The following is a 19,809-nucleotide window of genomic DNA, read 5'->3' on the forward strand; positions in this document are numbered from 1 at the left end:
GAGTCAGGAGGACCTGAGTTCAAATCTCACCTTAGACACTTAAAAATTACCTAGCTGTGTGACCTTGAGCAAGTCATTTAATCCCATTGCCTAGCAAAAATATAAGAGTATGTGGATCAGTTTGACTAGAATGTACTATGGAGATCATGGTATGGGGGGGGGGGGGCAGAGGAGAATATGTGTAATCAGCTTAGAAAAATAGGTTGGCGTCAAACAGTGAGGGTGTCAGGAAGTTTCTTTTGTTAATATTTTATCCTAGAGGCAACAGGAATCATAGAAGGGAAGTAATATGATTGCGCATAAGCTCTAGGAACATTAGTTTGGTAACTGGGTATAGATGAAGTGGAGAAAGAATATGAAGGCAACTAGGAGATCAACTGGAAGACTTTACAAGAAATCTAGATGAGAAATGACAAGGTAAGGAATAGATAAGGATCAGGCTGACCAAATCCATGGGAAACCAACAGGAGATGAGGGACCAAGACAGACCGGAAACCCACAGATTCTTCGCCACAACATATGCCTCCTTCTGGTCACCATAAAGCTCTCCATTACCCATCAGGGTACTAACAATGTTGCTTTCTCAGATATTGTAGGGTTTCATGACCTGAAACCTTGTCTCTCTTGTGTCAGGGAGCAGTTGGAGATTGTTAAAAATTATTAAACAATTTTCTAAATGTAACCAAAATCATCCTCTACTTACTATTCCAGTCTAAGTCTTACAAAAAAATAATCATTATTATAATTTAAAATTAAAATAAAATTCAGTTTATTAATAGTTTGTTAATAATACCTCTATTAATGAGGATAATAATCCTCACCTGTATAAAAATATACTACAATGTTTCCCTACTTCTAATCTATCCCCCTCTAATTCATGCTTAAAATAGTTGCCTAAAAATTTTTTTAAATTTCTAAATAAAAATTATTTCTCATCACATCACTCTTCCGTTTCCACACCCATAACACCCAATCTGCTATAAGATAAAATACAAGTTCCTTAAATTGCCTTAACGTCTTCCACAATCTAGTTCCTACCTCTTGTCTTATTTTGCATCATTTTACCCATTTTTAACAATTCAGACAACTGACACCAAATATTCTTTGCTGTTCTTTGACCTGCCATTTCCCATATCTGACCAATCACAGGAAGTACCCCCATTTTTTGAATGATACCTCCTGGTCAAAATCCTTATTACAGAAATAATTCTTCAGGAGTCTCTTCTTCCTTGAATCTCATTCTCTCCACCAGACTATCTCCTCTTAAGTCTTCTAGACTTCCCCAAGTTTTTGCAAGGCAGTAAGGTGAAGTAACTTGCACAAGGTCACACAACTACCTAAGTATTAAGTATCTGAGGTTCGATTTGAACTTAGGTCCTCAGTTAAATAATTGTTAAGTATCTGAGTCTGGATTTGAACTCTCTCAGAAACTTGATATTTACTCAGCTGTGACTTAGCAAGTCACTTAACCCTATTACCTTGCAAAAAAAAAACGACAAAAAAAAAGATATTAAATATAAATCACTATTTTCTAAAAGAAATTGAATCCAGTCCCATCTTTTACTTTACAGTCCTTTCCCAAAGCCGGTAATATACACATTTATGTTATAACATTTTGGGAAGGATTAAAAATTCAAGAAACAATGTCTCATTCTTCAATTAGAGGGTTCTCAAACAGATTACTGTTAGTCAATCAGCCTCTGAAAAACAACAAATATAGGGTCAGTTTTCTTAAAATTTCCCCAGGTCTTTGGTATATTTTGTTTGTATAAGGGATTCAAATGACAAAGGCAATAAGCTTAGTTCTGCAATTAAAACTTCAAATATCCAAAACTTTTTGCTTCAGTAAAGCTATGAATATTGGCAAAAGAACTTAATTTCAAGGTCAGAGAGCTCTAAAAAGTTATTTCCTAACAAATATAATTTCACTGATAAGGATTTTCTAGGGGCAGCTAGATGGCACAGTAGATAGAGCTGGCCCTGGAGTCAGGAGTACCTGAGTGTAAATCTAGCCTTAGACACTTAATAATTACTTAGCTATGTGGCCTTGGGCAAGTCACTTAATCCCATTGCCTTGCAAAAACAAAGAAGTTACACTATCTATTGGATTCCTTCACTTTATTAAAGTCTATACAAATGTATTATTTCCTCCAAAGTAAATACTATTTTCTTCAGTAAATTTAGTGCTGCTGTTATCTTCTAATCTTCTAAAGTCCAGAGTACATTAACTCAAATGCAAATGGGAAATTATAATCTACCTAGGTCCACTGAGTGAGCAATCTTAGTCAACAAAAAGTTGTACAGAGAAATATAGTGTTCTTTATAATATAGGGAGTTTCCAAAGTCATAAAGCAGTTTTAAACATTAATAGCCAGTAGAAATAACTAATATACAAATATAAAAAGATGTAACATGCATTTTTTATAAATAAATTTAAAACAAGGACCCAATTAGTAAAAAAAAAACCCCATAATATTAAACAAATTATATATTCATGAGCTAAAGAGATAAGAGTAAAAGAGATTTAGGTTCACATTTCACATGAGAAAAAAGAAGATATTAGGTAAGGCTAATAGATTTCTCTAGGAGGTGAGTTCTAAGTTAGTTATTAAAGGAAATAATTTACATCTGATAGAGAATTCTAAACTCACCAAAAGAGCAGTAAAATCTCAACTGAAGCCAGGGAATTCCCCAAAGCCTTCTATTTTATAAGTACAGATGTTCATGCACACATATTTTGTAGGAGCTTATGAATGTAGAGTTGTAAAGGACTTTGAAGTAAACTAGTCTAACCTATTGAATTTCTGGATCAAGAAAACCCCTAAACCCTATAGAGATGAAGTTCCCTATCCAAATTCACATATACAGTTAAGAAGTCGAATTGGGATTTAGATTTTGACATCAAATCCAGTGCTCTTCTGACGCCAATGGAGGAAGAGTCGGTATACTGAATGGTCATTCTGTAAGTCTATTTCATAGCTGACACAGTAAAAAGAGCACACTAGTGTGAAGTGGAAGAGCACCTTAGTGTAAAAATCAAACCCTAGCATTAGTGTAATGCCTGTGTGTGTTTGTGTGTGTGTGTGTGTGTGTGTGTGAATTTGGCAACCTGCTTAAAGTTCTCCAGGTCTCAGTTTCCATATCTGTGAAATGAGGAATTTGGACCAGATTACCATCTAAATATATGATCCTATGTACAGCATCTGTATGTGCACACATGCATGCACACACACACACACACACACACACACACACACACATACCACTTCAAGGATCTATAATTTTATTGGTTTACTTTTTCTATGAGCCCAGATTATGACCTGCCTCTGAATTAGGAGGTGTTTTGAAAGTTGTTATGGCTAAAAATGCATCACTTGGATATACAAGCCATCACTATGTGGTACCTGAAGCCAGATGGCATACTTTTGGGGAACCCAAGAAAACCACTATAAATAAAACACTAGAAGAGGACTTGAGCTCACAAGTCTGTGTGTGTGTGTGTGTGTGTGTGTGTGTGTGTGTTTTATTTTGATTTTTAGGAATTAGATTATGATCCCAATTACTTGGAAAATGCTACTTAAGATTAAATTCATTGGGGGCAGCTAGGTGGTACAGTGAATAGAGCACTGGCCCTGGAGTCAGGAGGACCTGAGTTCAAATCTAGCCTCAGACACTTAATGATTACCTAGCTGTGTGATCTTGAGCAAGCTACTTAACCCCATTGTCTTGCACAAAGAAAAACAAACAAAAAAAAAAACAAAAAAAAACACCAGAGACAATATTACTTAGCACATGATTTGCTAAGGAAGCCCTGGACTCAGTTGCAAGGCAGTAAGAAGAATTAAAGATTACAGTTTCAGGAAAGCAGGGGTCCTGGACTGTTCCAAGGACAACAGGACCAATAGCAATTAAAGACTACAGGGGAATAAGGTACCTACCTTCCTAACAACTGGAGAGACAAAGCAGAAAGAGCAATGACCACAACTCTTCTTAGATCATCTCATCTTAAAACCACTGAAAACTTATAGACCAGATAAAAAAAGAATAAAAATTCACTGAAGAAAACAACTCCTAAAAAGGAGAACTAGTCATATTTAAAAAAAAAAAGTATAAAAGCTCAATGAAGAAAATAATTCCTTAAAAATTTAGAATTGAGGGTGGCTAGGTGGCACAGTGGATAGAGCACCAGCCCTGGAGTCAAGAGTACCTGAGTTCAAATCTGGTCTCAGACACTTAATAAATACCTAGCTGTGTGGCCTTGGGAAAGCCACTTAACCCCTTTTGTCTTTCAAAAACTAAAAAAAAAAAAAAAAAAAAAAATTAGAATTGAGGAACCAGAAGCTAATGATTCTCAACAGACACCAAGAAACAATAAGAGAATCAAAAGAATGAAAAGAAAATATGAATTATGACATTGGGAAAAAGAACTAGCATGGAAGATCTATTGAGAAAAGCACTAAGAGAAGGAAGGGAGGGATAAAATGGGTTAAATTATGTCACTATTAAAGTAGGGGGAAAGAGGTGGGTGGGGTAGGGCAAGGCAAGCCTGAACTTTACTCTCATTAGAATTGGCTCAAAGGGAATAGCAAACACTCAAATATAGAAATCTATCATATCATATTAAAAAGGGCCAGTTTAAATTAAGAGTGGAGGACTGATAGAAAGGAAAGCAGACTGGGGAAGTGATGATCAGAAATAAAATACCTGTGAATAGGAATAGTGTGAAAGATGAGGGAGAGGATTAACAAGGGAAAAATAAGAAGGAAGGATAACTGTAAATGATGTACTCACCCATAACAGATGCAGAAAACAAAACGGATTATAAAATCCAGAATCCTACAATAGGCTGTTTACAAGAAACACAACTGAAGCCCAGAAACACTCAGATTCAAGATAAGAAACTGGAGCAGAATTTATTATGCTTCAGCAGACATAAAAAGGATGATCTCAGACAAAGCAAAAAGTTAAAATATATTTAATTAAAAGAGATAAAGGAAGGAAATTATCTTGCTAAAAGACATAGACAATGAAGTAATATCAATACTAAACATTCCTTTTTTTCTTCTTCCTCCTCAAAACAATAAATTATAGATGAGTCGCTGTTTTTCTTTGAGGATTTCAGTTTATACACTGGTAGTTCCCTCACACCAATAAAATCATATGTCCAGACTAAATCCAAAAGTTAATTTCAGCTTAAAGTTTGGAAAGATTCAATTATTACAGGTTTTAGAACAGGAAGAAATCATGAATTCTTGATATAAATGAAAAAACCAAGGCCCAGGGTAAATAGGTTACCCACAAATCTAGTAAACAGAGCCAGAATTCAAAAGAGAGACATTTTCTCCGAGGATACAGAATGAGCTTGCATGGACAGAACCACTAAAGGTTTTGAAATCCAAATATGAGTTTCCAGGGCACTACTGCTAAAGCATGAATAGATTCTTTTTTTTAAAAAAATTTTATGTATTGGGGGCAGCTAGGTGGCACAGTGGATAGAGCACCGGCCCCAGAGTCAGGAGTACCTGAGTTCAAATCTGGCCTCAGACACATAATAATTACCTAGCTGTGTGGCCTTGGGCAAGCCACTTAACTCCATTGCCTTTCAAAACCTGAATATATATATATGTATATATGTATATATATATATGTTTTTATATATATATATATGTATATATATATATTTTTTTAAGGCATTGGGGTTAAGTGACTTGCCCAAGGTCACCCAGCTAGGTAATTACATGAATAGATTCTTAAGAAGTCTCTTCTTAGGGACCCTAATGTTATCTTGGGCGGATACTCTTTTTTCTCATCTAGACAAGATCTCAAACTCCTGTCTTCTGACAGGCCCCTCAGGACAGATAACTTCCCTGGGCAAATTCCAGTCTTCCCAACCTCGCCCCATTAGAGCCTAGGTTAAGAATGCTTGCTGTAAAATTAGTTTTTTCACTTTGTTTTTCTTGCTCCCCTCCCTTTTCTGCAACATATTATGTAAAATTAATATCACATTGTTTACCTTTTCAATGGGTGAGGGAGGGGCTACATGTTAAAAAATGCTAAAAACAATTTATATTAGGAAAAAGAATAGCAACATGTGGTCAGAACTGTCTGATCAAAAAGGAAAATTAAACTTATTCCTCCATTTATCTTCTTTAAAAAAAAAGAATCTTGCAGTAGAGGATAAGGGTGGAGGATGATATCCTTTGCAAAATTTCTCTTGAAAGTTTTATTTTGGGTGGCTAGATGGCACAGTGGATAGAGCACCATCCCTGGAGTAAGGAGTACCTGAGTTAAAAAAAATTAAAAAAAAAAGTTTTATTTTGCAATACCAAATTTAAATAATACAAACCCCAAAGGAACTTATTTGCTTAGTAAACATGGATAACTTAATTTATATAGGGTATAACTTCTTAAATCCTTTTTTTCTGTACTCCTTATAATGGTGCTTAAAATTCATTTAAAAAAATTTTGATCCTAGAGAAACTGTGACTCACATGTGCTCGAGTAGGAAATAGGAAATATTTAGCTGAGAGACTATTCCAATCTGCTCTGCATAACTGCAGTCTCCAGAATTTTATAAGTCTTCCTACCAGGAAATTCAGGCTACTTTCCACTATTCACCTCAATTTCAAATTTTTAACCACATCTTATACCAAGATTACCCCAAATTTAAAGACTTGCTGTTTACTTTTTTGAGATCCAGTCAACTTCTATAAATCATGGGATAAAAGAAACAAGGACAAAAATCAGCATTTATTTCAACAGTAATTCTAATGAATTTACTGGTGAATTTCAACAACTCCCCAATGAAAATGATAATCCTTTTAAATGTAAGAGGTGGTGAGACATATCTTAGAAGGGTTGATTTCAGAGCTTTTGGTTCCCTTCCAAACTCTGTCAGTCAAGATGGTCCATTGAAAACCAGTGGGAACTTGCCAGTAAGAAGAACAGGAAGAAAACACAGGAGATTAGCAAGGAAAAAAGATAGCTTGCCATAGACCAATTAAGGATAAAGACATATTCTAAATATTCTATCTATTGGATCTATGGAAAGGGAGAATTTTATGACCAAACAAGAAATAGAGAACATCATAAATTGCACAAGGGATGATTGACTATTAAATTTTAAAAGTTTTTAATAATTTTTTTAATAAAACCAATGCAACCAAGATTAGAAAGAAAACAGAAAGTTGGGAAACCATTTTCACAACTATTGTTTCTGATAAAGTTCTCATTTATAAAACATTTAGAGAACTTAAATTTATAAGATTACAATTCATTCCTCAATTGATAAGTGGTCATAGGATATGAACAGGCAGTTTACAGATGAAAAAATTGAGGCTATCTATAGTCAGATGAAAACATGGTCCAAATCATTTTTGATTAGAGAAATGCAAATTAATACAACCATAAGGTACCATCTCACACTTATCAGATTGACTAAGATGACAAAATAGGAAACTGATTGATAACTGTTGGAGAGGATGTGGGAAAATTGGTATATTTGAAGTTGTGAACTGATCCAGCCATTCTGAAGAGCAATCTGGAACTAAGTCCACAGACAAATAAAACAGATCACATTCATTGAGACACAGCAATTATCATTTAGATCTGTATCCAGAAGAAATCATAAAAAAAAAATGGGAAAAGTCTCACATTTTCAAGCATATTTATAGCAATTCTTTTTGTAGTGACAAAGAACTGGAAGTTGAGAGGATGCCCATCCATTAGAGAATGACTGAACAAGTTAGGGTATATGAATGCTATAGAATACTTTTGTTCTACATGAAACTATGAATGGTAGACCCTGGAGAAGCATGGAAACAATTATATGAACTGATGCCGAGCCAAGGAAGCAGAACCAAGAGAACATTGTACATATTAACAACAACATTGTGAGTTGATCAACCTTGAAGGATACAGCTCCACTCAGCAATTCAGAGAACAACCCTAGGACAAGAAATAAAGACAACCTGCTATGGACAATGCTATAAACAGGAAGAAAAACAAAACAAAACAAAACCCCTACAGGATCTGAATGAACACTGCATTCACTTTTTAAAAGTTTCTCTTATGAAATTTGGAACTACACCCAAAGTGCAACAAAAATGTGCATATCCTTTGATTCAGCAATACCACAAATGGGTCTATGCCCTGAAGAGATAATGAAAAGGGGTAAAAAACATCACTTGTACAAAAATATTCATAGCAGCCCTGTTTGTGGTGACAAAGAATTGGAAATCAAGTAAATGTCCTTCATTTGGGGAATGGCTTAGCAAACTGTGGTATATGTATGTCATGGAACACTATTGTTCTATTAGAAACCAGGAAGGACAGGATTTCAGGGAAGCCTGGAGGGATTTGCATGAACTGATGCTGAGTGAGATGAGCAGAACCAGAAAAACACTGTATACCCTAACAGCAACATGGGAGTAATGATCAACCTTGATGGACTTGCTCATTCCATCAGTGCAACAATCAGGGACAATTTGAGGCTATCTGCAATGGAGAATATCATCTGTATCCAGAGAAAGAACTGTGGAGGCTGAACAAGGACTACTACCTTTAATTTAGGGAAAAAAACCTGTTATCTTGTTATCTGATCTTGCTACTCTCACACTTTATGTTTCTTTCTTAAGAATATGATTTCTCTCTGATCACATTCAATTTGGATCAATGTATACCATGGAAACAATGTAAAGACTGACAAATTGCCTTCTGTGGGGGGTGGGGGAAAGGAAGTAAGAATGGGGGGAAAATTGTAAAACTCAAACTAAATAAAATCTTTAATTAAAAAATTCTTGGGGCAGCTAGGTGGTGTAGTGGATAGAGCACCAACCCTGGAGTCAGGAGTACCTGGGTTCAAATTCAATCTGACACTTAATAATTACCTAGCTGTGTGGCCCTGGGCAAGCCACTTTAACCCCATTTGTCTTGCAAAAATCTTAAAAAAAAAAAAACTCTTATAGTTTTCTTTCTTTTCCCTTAATACTAATTCCTCATTCAGAAAATGACTAATCTGTAAACACAAATGTGGGTGTCCGATAGGGGTGGGAAGGGAGAGTGGAAAGAAATTATGTAACTTTAAAATATGCATATGTATGTGGATGAATGTCGAAAAACTTTCATAAAATGTAATTGGAAAAATAAAATATCAGTTTAAAAAAAAAGATAGCTTGTCTGCCTCCAAGAGAAAGCAGAGAGATTCTGACCTCATCCAACAAAAAACAGAAGGCTGCTAATGAGAAGAAATCTCTGCAGCAAATGATAAATGATCCACTTTAATTTGAAGAAACAACTGGATCACAGAATCTGAAACTGAGTTTATAATTAAATGTCTAACAATTTATCCTAAAAAAAAATTAAAATGTTTAAAAATTTTATTGTAACCCCAACATCTACAGTTGCTGGAATGAAATCTGGTGAAGAAAGGCATTCAATATTAATAATGCTTACTTTCACAGAGCTAACACTTATGTGCTCAGATGGGTTAACTAAAACTCAATTTTCTTAAGATCTCTCCTTTTAATTTTATGTCTTTTTTTGGCGGGAGAGACATTGGGGTTAAGTGACTTGTCCAGGGTCACACAGCTATTAAGTATCAAGTGTTTTGGGCCAGATTGGGAAATCAGATACTCCTGATTTGGGGGGGAGGGGAGTTCTATCCTCTTCCCCAACTAGATGCCTATATATATATATATATAATATATATATAAAATATATATATATTATATATATAATTTATATATATTATAGATAATATATGTATGTATTAAAATCTTGAGAAATTCTATAAGCAATCAATGAATGTCATCCCTTGCTAATTCTAATTTATCAAGCAGTAAGCAACAGGGGAAAAAAAACTGAAGACTTTCCTTAAGTTTAGTTACTAACTCCATATGGTTAGGTTTAAACTACTGAAATACTTTGGCAAATAGCTGAATTTTCCAATTTCAGTAATACAATGGATCAGGAATTTTTTTAAACTTTTTTTTGAAAGGTGCAGAAATAATCCAAGTGAATTTAAATTATCATTGGGCAAACTGATGCCTGACTAATCCTGATAGAGCCACTTCCCTTCCCTGAAAAAAGATCAGATGCAAATAGTTGAGGCAAGGTGAGACTAGTTCTTTCCTAATTCCTAGTTTCTACCGAATTTCCTTTAACTACAGAGATAGAAAAGAACATCATGCAAAAAAGGGGACCCTAAATGCATAGCTTCAAGATAGTCTACATAATGTGTGTGTGTGTGTGTGTATACATATATATATATATATATGTGCAAAGAAAAAAAAAGCTTGTCTGCCTCCCAGAGAAATCAGAGGGATTCTGAAACCATGCAACAAAACCAGAAGGTTTTATAAATGCAGATATGTGTGTATATATAGATTAGCCCATTTCTAAATTCCTGACCTTGAAGATCTGGGTGACTTTGATAAGCCACAGGCCTCTGGAACCTGTGAGTCATATTCCCTTCCCCCTCCCAGGTTCTTTGTTCTAGTAAAGTGCCTAGATTCGGGCCTGCAGACCCCTCATGCCTTTCATAGCATTCCTAGATGACCTTAGATAGCTAGTGTGGAGCCTAGCACTGGAGAGGAATTAGTGAAACGATAAGCATCAGTTCCAAAGAATGAATGAATTTCTCCAGGGCCAACAGTGGCTTACTTCATCACTTCCACCCCAACTTGCTGCTTTATTTCTTTAAAAATAATCGACTCCTTAAGAGATGGGTTTACACTTTTCGATGGACGCTGAAATTCACTCTTTTGAGTCCCATTTACCCCGGGAAGCAAACACACGGGGGGGGGGGGGGGGGCGGAAGGAGTGGGTGCCTTTAGCTGTCCTTATAAGGGTGTCGGAGGGAATGCCACACACATCCCAAGCCTGTAAGGTCCCCTAGGGCGCGTCAATGGTTTCTCTACAGCTTTGGGGGATGAGGAGGGTGGAATGCGAGCTTGCACCTCTGGAGCGGCCGGGGCCGGGGCTGGGACTGGGACTGGGACTGGGGCTGGGACTAGGGCTAGGGCTAGGGCCGGGGCCGGGGCCGGGGCTGGACAGCGCTTGGCTAGGAGGCTAGAACGGAGTCCGGAGGAGGATTCGCCAGTGCTGCGGTGGCATGGGGGAACTGAGGAGGAGGAGGAAGGGGGAGGGGGAGAAGGAGAAGGAGGAGAAGGAGAAAGACAATTTCGCCCCTGGATGACGCACGAGGCGGAATGAGGGAGGCCTGGCGGAGGATCACGTACACACGCGGGGCGGGGGAGGAGTCTCCAGAGCCTCTCCGCTATGCAAGCACACACACACACACACACACACACACACACACACACACACTAAAAGAGCCCCCAACCCAAGGTAGAGGCTACCTGGAGCTAGAGGGTGCCAAAGCAGGCTACACTCCAGCCACTAAGAAAGAAAATGGCAAGAGGGTCTTTCCGGGGCTCTGAGGGGGTTGCAATGAGGAGCCCGAATTCCCTCAAGTTTCAGTACTTTAAGCAAGTCCTTCTCCCCCCGAGCTTCAGAAACACACGAGTCAGCGCGGCTCGAGACTGTTCGCTTTCGGATGCTCTGCTCCTAAGCTGGCGGGGCCGGGGAGCTTTAGGTTCTGCCGCTGGCGCCAGCCGAGGATCCAGATGCCCGGGAAGAGTGTGCACGGAAGATGGGAGGCGACGGGGGGCGGTGCGGGGGAGCCAGCCTGCTGCGGGGGGCTGGCGGCCTCTCCACCCATTCCTCTCCAGAAGGAGAGGCTCCCCGATGCTCTGCCAGGGAGCGGGAGCGGGGTGGGAGGAGGCGATCTGCCGGGCGGCGCCAGGAAACGTGGGCCAGGCCCGGGACCTTCCCGCAGACCCCCGGCTCCCCGCAATGCAGTAAAGCCAGGGACCCCGCTGCTCACGTCTCCAGCGCTCCATCATGTCCCACCCACGGGAGAGGGGCCCCGGGTCTAGGGGAAGGGCAGGAGCCAGCGGGACCCCCGGGGGGGGGGGTCCTTCCACAGGAAGCGGGGCCAGCCACAGCAAGAGTGGAAAAGGCTTTTGTCCTGCCTTAACCCTGGCCCTCCCTGGAAGGCAGAGTCCAGCCGGCGTGCGCTGCTCTCCTTCCCCTTCCCCGCCCGAGTGGGTGAGCAGGTGGGCAGCGCCGTGCCCGTGGCACAGGTGACCCTTTCATCGGCCCGGCGCCCCCCAGAAGTCGCACCAGGCTCTTTTGGAGCCTCCGCCTGGCTCGTCCGGGCCGATTCCAGCCCCAAGACTCCAACTCGGAGGAGAGAAACTAAAAAAACCAACCCAGCCACAGCCTGGCCTCCAGCCCGGCCACCCTGGGGGGGGGGGCATTACCTTGGGCATCGCCGCCGCTAGTGAGGACCCCGATGGCCTTGCCGGCCCCGCACAGATCCTCGAACAGCTTCTTGTCGGAAGCCTTCTTTTCTAAGGTGGAGATCGGGGTCCAGGGTAAAGACTCCATCCTCTCGGGCGGCGGCCGCCGGGCCTGGGTCCCCGCGCTGGGAAAGCCGAGGCAGCCCTGGGTCTAGCTGGGCAGCAGCCCCGGAGGTCCGCGGCCGGGCGGGGAACTACCGGCCGCCGCACGCTCCACCCCCCGGCCGACCCCGCCTCCTCCCGGGCAACGTTTCCACAGCCGATGGACCACGGCACCAGCCCACTCCCGCGCGCCGCCCGGAGGGTCCAAGCCCCTGCCCGGGGGGCGGGGCTGGCCCTTGGCAGGTGCTGCCCCAGGGGATGCCACCGCGGGAAAGAGCCTGGACCGGGGCAGCGCCGCTGCTCTCCCCCGAGTCTGGGCCAGGCGGAGAGGGGGGCAAAAGCGCTCCTCCCAGTCGGGGGGCGTCGGGGTGCTGCGTGGCGAGACGCAGGGCCCCCCTCGCGTCTCCATCTGGGCGAGGCCCCGAGCTGGCAGGGGGCTTCCCTGCTGGCCTGCAGGCGGAAGGGCACGGCAAGGCCCTTCAGCAAGGATGTGTGCCCTGGAAAATCCCTATTTCCTCCACCGGCTTAGTATGCGCCAGGCAGCCTTTGCCTGGCAGGGCTCTGAAGGACTCGGCAGTTGAAGTCGAGCCAAATTCCCTTTGCCTCGGGCTCCTCACTTGGCACGGGGGTGGGGATGAGGAAGGGGCTTGGTGGCCTCCCTACCCTCCTTGGACCTGTGATCCTGGGGAAGCTAGGGCCCATGGCAGGAGTCAACCCCTAGATCTCTTTTCCAGAGTCTCCAGCCTAGCCCAGCCCTATGGCACCCAGCCAGTCTCTCTGCCTGGAAGAAGATGACCCTATTCGTAGAACCCTGAGATTGCTTGAATAAATCAATATTTCATATACAAAGGCCTCTCAAGAGGGAAGGTGCGAGCCTTCGTTCTCATCAGAGATGGCTCAGAGAGGAAATAGCATGCACACTTAGTAGGGTGTAGAAATCCATCTTACCCTAGAGAAAAATGAGAGGAAGGGGATGGATAAGGGGGATGGGGGGAGGGAAGGGGGGAAATACATGATAAAAGAGAGGGAAGATGGAGGGAGAGGGTGCTCAGATACAACCCACTTCTGGACAGGGCCTGGATGAAAGGAGAGAGAGAGAACAGAATAAATGAGAGTGGGGAGGAACAGAGTGGAGGTACAGCTAGTAATAGCAACTGTGGGAAAACTATTGAAGCAACTTTTCTGGTGGGCTTATGATAAAGAAAGCAACTCACCCCAGAGACAGAGCCATTGAAATCTGAACACAGACTGAAGTACATTTTTTCCCTCTCTATTCTTGAGGTTTCTCATCTTTTTTTGGGGGGGGGGAGAGGGGTTATGTTTACTCTTATAACACATTCAATTTGCATCAATGTATAGCTTAGGAACACTATAAAGACAATCAGACATCCTTCTGGGGGGAGGGAAGGGGGGATTTGTAAAATTCAAAAATTCAGAAACCTTACATGTATGTAAAATGCCCTTAATAGCTTTCAGAAAACACCAGATCACACCAGCAGGTTCCATGGTAATGAAGGAGGAAAAGATTTTATAGTTGACACAATAAAGATTTAGCCATATCAATAGGACTTTTTTAAAGAATTTGTTATTGTGCACTGGAAAATCTGTATTTTGGGGATTGCTTTATGATTTCTTCAGGCCACTGCAGGTGAATAGTAGAAATATTCATGTTGGAACAAATAATGAAATGGAGAACAGGAGAAATAAAGCCATTTGCTCAAGGTCACATCAAGGTCATTTTTGTGACTTCCTAGATTCCAGTCTATCTCCCTGCAGTCCACTTTCTTGTTTCCTTGCACATCACTTCCAAATGGACAGGCTTTGGTCAAAATTTTTACACTCAAGAAAAGATCTATTTTGCATTTTTTTCCCTCCATGACAAATTGAAAGTTATTTACTTTATGTACCATTGCTGCAGGATGTAAGGCAATTCCTTAAACACAAAGTTCTAAAAGGGGAAAAAAATTTTCAGTGGCACTTTATTGTCTGTTTTCTCAAATCCTCCTAACTCTCTCCTTATAGTGAATTTTCTAAACCTTCTCCTCTCTCACCTTAATTGTATCCCCATTTCACTTATAAGAAGGCATCACAGAACAGTGAAAATACTGACTCTTTAGTCAGAGAATTAAAGTTCCTCTCATTTCTGATGTTTACTACTTGTGTATTTTGGGGGAAAGTCATATAATCTCCCTGAGCCTCAGTTTCCTCATATATAAAATAAGGAGTTTGGACTAGAAGGCTTATAAGGTGCCTCTCAATCCTAAATTTCCAAGAGAATGACTATAAATGAATTGCTTTACTAAGAAACTTGAGACCTTGGAAAAAGAACCCCTTCAATTCCACTCTACAATTCTTCAAAAACTACTATTTATCTTCTTAGACTCCTTCCTTATCTTAATTAATTCCTTTACCTGAACCATTGATCTCATTCTCTTTTCTCTCATTCAGATCTTTGATCCAGAAGTCATCCCTATGCTCTCAATATTTCTTTGGTTCCCATCTCCATTGGCTCCTTTTCATCTGGTCCCAAGCATGATCAGATCTCCTCAGTCTTACCATAATATTTTGACCTTTCTATTCTATTCAATTCTTTTTCCATCTCTTTTCTTTCATTGTTAAGCTTCTGGAAAAGGTTTTCAAAAAATCCTTGAGCACTTACCTAGTACCTAAAGACATAGACTTTATTAGGGAAGACCACATGTACACATAGAAATGGATCAGGGACCATCCCCAAGAATGTTCTTTCAAAATACAAAACAAATAGGAGATAGCTTAGGAAGGGAGAGCATTAGAAATTGGGTATTCAAAGCTTCCCAAAGAAGGTAGGACTTGAGCTAATACTTGAAGAGAGCAGGGTTTCTACCCTTAATGCTTTTGCTTCCTTATCACTTATTTTTTCTTAACAAGGTACAGTCATGTATGTCTTCCATGAATATCATACATGAAACTGCCTTGTTGAAGGCCATCAATGACCTAGATATCAACTACCAGTGATTTTAAATCTTCATTCTCCTTGGCCAGGTGATGATATTTGACGTTGACCATCCCTGCTTACTAAATCTGGTCATTGCCTTTGGTTTCTGAAAGAAAAAAAATGAATAATTCTCTTATCTCTTCAGCTACTGTCTGCTTTATTGGCTACTTATCCTCCTCTTAAGCCCTTAAATTGGAAGATCCTAAAAGATTGTTTTATCACTGATTCTCCTTTGTTCACTTTGTGCTCTTTATTTTGGCAATCTCATTCAGTCCCTACTCCAGAATTTAGGTCTTCAGCCACAACCTCCATGCAGAGCACTAAGTTTTTCTTTTTTTTTTTTTTTGGCAAGGCAATGGAATTGGGTGACTTGCCCAAGGTCACACAGCTAAGAAAGTATTAAGTGCCTGAGGCTGGATTTAAACTCAGGTCCTCCTGATTCCAGGGCTGATGGTGTTCTATCCATTGCACCACTTAGCAGCCTCTTAAAACTGTCTTTTCAATTACTTTCATAACTTTGCTTTCTGGGTAGCCCACTGGCAGTTCAAATGAAAAATATAAAAAACTGATTCCATTTTTTCCCTCAGATTATAAACTCCCTGAGGTCAGGGTTTGTTTCTGAGTTTTCTTTATATTTCACTGCAGACTATCTCATGCCTCTTTGCCAAACTGGAGATCTATTTCCCAAACTCATCATCTAGTTCCTCTTTTTGTCCAGGCGATTAGTAGAATATTCTAATGACAAAAATCACTTCCTCAGATCTTCACCCAAATACTTATCCTTTGACCATCTCATAATGCTTCCTCATTCTGGTTCCTTGGTTTCTTTACATAAGCCTAATTTCTTAAAATAAAATTTAATCTCTCTCCACCATCACCTATCCAGAACCATAGGCCAATTATGGGTTTCATCACAAGTGTCAGTGAAAACTACATAATCAAATTTTTCTTCTTGTATAAGAGGCTCTCGTTCTTTTTGCTTGCTTCCTAACTTTTCCATTTATGTATAGATGTTTGAGGTCAAAATTTTTCTTTGATCTCTTTTCCTGTTGTCTAGTATCTCAACTGCTAATCTTGGTAGTTGTTCTACAGAGCAGCCTTTTTCAACCTTTTCATCTCAAACTTATTGGGAGGGATTCTCTCAAAGTACAGTCCAGACAGCTGTCCATTTTCCTTCAAGGAAAACAGTCTTCATTGTAGCATGGAGGTAAACTCTTGAAATATATATTCTGTCATATACTCTCAAGGTAAATGGACTTCAAGTCTAGGGCCTGTGACATATTATGTGCGTGTGTTGTTGAAAGACCAACATAGCTAAGTTTGTAGAAGCTCTTCATTAAGACAGCTAGAGGAATTAATATTTTTGGTGGAAACAAAGCTCAAAGGCCCATGTTGACAAAATTACAGATCTTTGAAATATTGACTGTGACAGCTTGACATCCTAAAAGACAGATGTAAGCAAAGGAAAAGAGTTTTTTTTCTAAATGTAAAATAAAATCATGGGATTGTGGAAAGGATGTACAAGATCATCTAGTCCAACTCCTTAGAAACTAGATGAGAAATTGTCTAAAGTCTCAAGGGAAATAAGGATCAGATAATTTATATATATATATATATATATATATATATATATATATATATATAATAGGCATTTAGTAAATATTTATTGATTTATTACAACTTGAATTTTTATCCTGTTACAAGTGATTTATAATTTTTTCTTCCTTTTATATATTCTCAATTTTTACGGATTGGAGATTGAGAAGGAAACCAGAGAAAAGATGCAAGATGAGGGACATGCCTTAAAAAAAAGGCAGAAAGGTTGAAGGAATAAGAAATGAGCAAACAAAAACTAGAGCTTAAAAAAGACCAATCATATGCTTAATAAATCCACTTCATAAATTTCTAACCAAAAAAATGACAAACCACAGAATCTGGGTAGATAAGGTAGAGGATATCCCTAGAGGAAAAAGAAATTAATAAGGGGCAGTCTCTGAGAAGTTTTCCAAAGGAATATGAATAAAGGACTCTTTTTTTTTTTTGCAAAGCTAGGCTTGCCCAAGTTTTCACAGCTAGGTAAGTATTAAGTGTCTGAGGTCAAATTTGAACTCAGATCCTCCCAACTCCAAGGCCAGAGCCATATCCACTGGGCCATCTAGCTGCCCCAAATTTAGAACTTTCAATAAAACTTGGATTGAGAGGAAATATAGAAAAAGAAGTTTAATGTGAGGTTACAAAATTTTTTTAATATTTTTATTTAAGCTAATAGAATCAAGATATCCTCAAGTGCATACAGGGATAGCTATTCCCTCTTTGATCTTCTCATTTCAAGCTCCCTTTATTTCCTCCCATAACTCATTTCTTCTAAATATATTTATAACCCATGCCTCAGGCTTCCCTTTACCTTCCAAGACTTTGAAATTTATAAAACTTCAGGTTAAATCTGAGAATTTACTCCCACAAAAAAAAAAAATGTCAAATTCTTTCTTTGGCTCTTAGCTTCTAACTGAATATTTTGGGTTTAACTTAGGAAAAAAAAAAGTTTTTTTTTTATAGTTTACATCCAAGATCACTAATTCCCATCCCTTTGCTTAGGAGTGTTGATTCAGGACAGCCTTTTTTTCACCAAATTAAAAAAAATACATATAGTGCCAAAGACTAATAGAAACCCATGAACAAATACAGATGCATTCAAAAAGTTTACCAATTTCCTTAGAAGGGATTAAGGTTAGGGTTGTTCTTACAGCAACTATTGTCATTCTGGGAAATGCATCTTTCCTTTTAGGGTTTGACAATGCTTCCCCAAGTACTATGCAATAGTTTAGAGCCTTCCAAAAAGTAAATATTCCTTGGTGTCTCCTAAAAAACAATTCTCTTAGGAGAATTTGTAACTATCCAAAAAACTCATTGGTTTCACTCTCCCAAGTAGGACATGGTGCTTGAACCACTTGAATTATACACCTTTCTCTAAGGAGTACATGGAGTTGCTAAATCATCATCTCTCTCTCTAGACTATTTTTTTTTAACTAAGAAATTCTAGTGCTTTTGGAAATTTATGAAAAACCTACCAGCTGGCTTTGGAAATTTCCCTTTGGCTAGAAGGGAAAGCTAGCATGCTGCCTAGAGGATTCAAAGTAAACACTCTTCCCCCATTCCAAGCTACAGTAAGGTAGAATTTAAGCTCATCTCTCTGACTGCAAAGAAACACATGGCTACTACTCACTTTTTGTGTTTTTTATTTTTGGTTTAGCTATTTTTCTTTTTTAAAAATTTTATTTAGTATTTTGTTTTTCTTGGTCATATGTAGGAAACATTTTTCCCCAGTTAACATTAGTTTTTAATACTTTGAGTTCCAAATTCTCTCCCTCCCCCCCCCCCAATTGAGGAAAGTAAGTAATTTGATATAGGTTATAAATGTGGAGTCATGCAGAACATTCCCATAATAGTCATGTTTTGAAAGAAAACATAGAGATCCTTCTCCAAAAAAAAGAACTCTCAAGAAAAATAATATAATTAAGATATTTTCATATGCTTTTGCTGAAAGTTGTCATTACTACTCTTGGTGGGGGCGGGGAATAAGAGGGATAAGAAGTGTCTCCTCCCTTCCTGTATTTCAGAAACCACAAGAGAAAAGATGAACATGGAGTTTAGGATTAGTTAGGTTAGTCAAGAGAGGTCAACTAACTTACTTTCATAGGCCAGGAAGAGAGTTGACTGATCCTCAGTTAGCCAGTCATTAGGAATTTTCTATATTCTATCAATTGCCTCTCATCAATGACCCACCCCCTGATATCTCATCATGTTGATTCAGGAACTCTCAAAATTAGAGATTTCTCAGATCTATTATCTCTTCTCACTATTTTCATCATAACATCACAATATTCCATTTCTCCTGGTCTTCCAAGTCTCTTTGACCCTGTTCTGGCCTCTCCTTTCTGAATTTCTAATTTTTAGATTTTAATTAACCAGTTCAACTTGAGGCTATCCTCTGACCTGTGTATCTTTTGCCTCCTTATCTCTTTGTTCATTTTCTTTTATTTCCAAACTTCAACCCAGGTTTACCCTTACCTGTTATAATTCATTCATTCAGTTATGTCTGATTCTCCATGACTCATGGTCCTCAGATGAGGAACTGAGCCAAAATAAGTGTTAAATGACTTGTTCAGGATCATACAGTTGGTAAATGTTTAAGGCCACACTTAAACTCAGACCTTCCACCTTCCTGACTTCAAGCTTGGTCTACCTAGCTGTCCCTACCCCTACTTTGCCCTCCTCCTTTTTTCTATACTATGACCAAATAGGATTTCTTTTTATATCTTAAGAATATTTTTTTCCTTTCTGATTACATGTAAAGATAAAGATATCATT

The 19,809-nt window shown here is 39.4% G+C and overlaps 1 protein-coding gene across 1 annotated transcript in view; it reads right to left on the minus strand.

Annotated features, from left to right (window-relative positions):
- LOC141492655 (ATP-dependent 6-phosphofructokinase, platelet type-like) overlaps window positions 1-12,608 on the minus strand; it is a 43,103-nt gene extending 30,495 nt beyond the window's left edge. Inside the window, exon 1 of the mRNA XM_074193214.1 lies at window positions 12,327-12,608. Coding sequence (XP_074049315.1) covers window positions 12,327-12,453 — 127 coding nt within the window. The 5' untranslated portion in view covers window positions 12,454-12,608. The remainder of the gene's footprint in view (window positions 1-12,326) is intronic.
- Window positions 12,609-19,809: the final 7,201 nt, after the last annotated feature.

Source organism: Macrotis lagotis, chromosome 7, assembly GCF_037893015.1.
Source record: "Macrotis lagotis isolate mMagLag1 chromosome 7, bilby.v1.9.chrom.fasta, whole genome shotgun sequence".
NCBI lineage: Eukaryota > Metazoa > Chordata > Mammalia > Peramelemorphia > Peramelidae > Macrotis > Macrotis lagotis.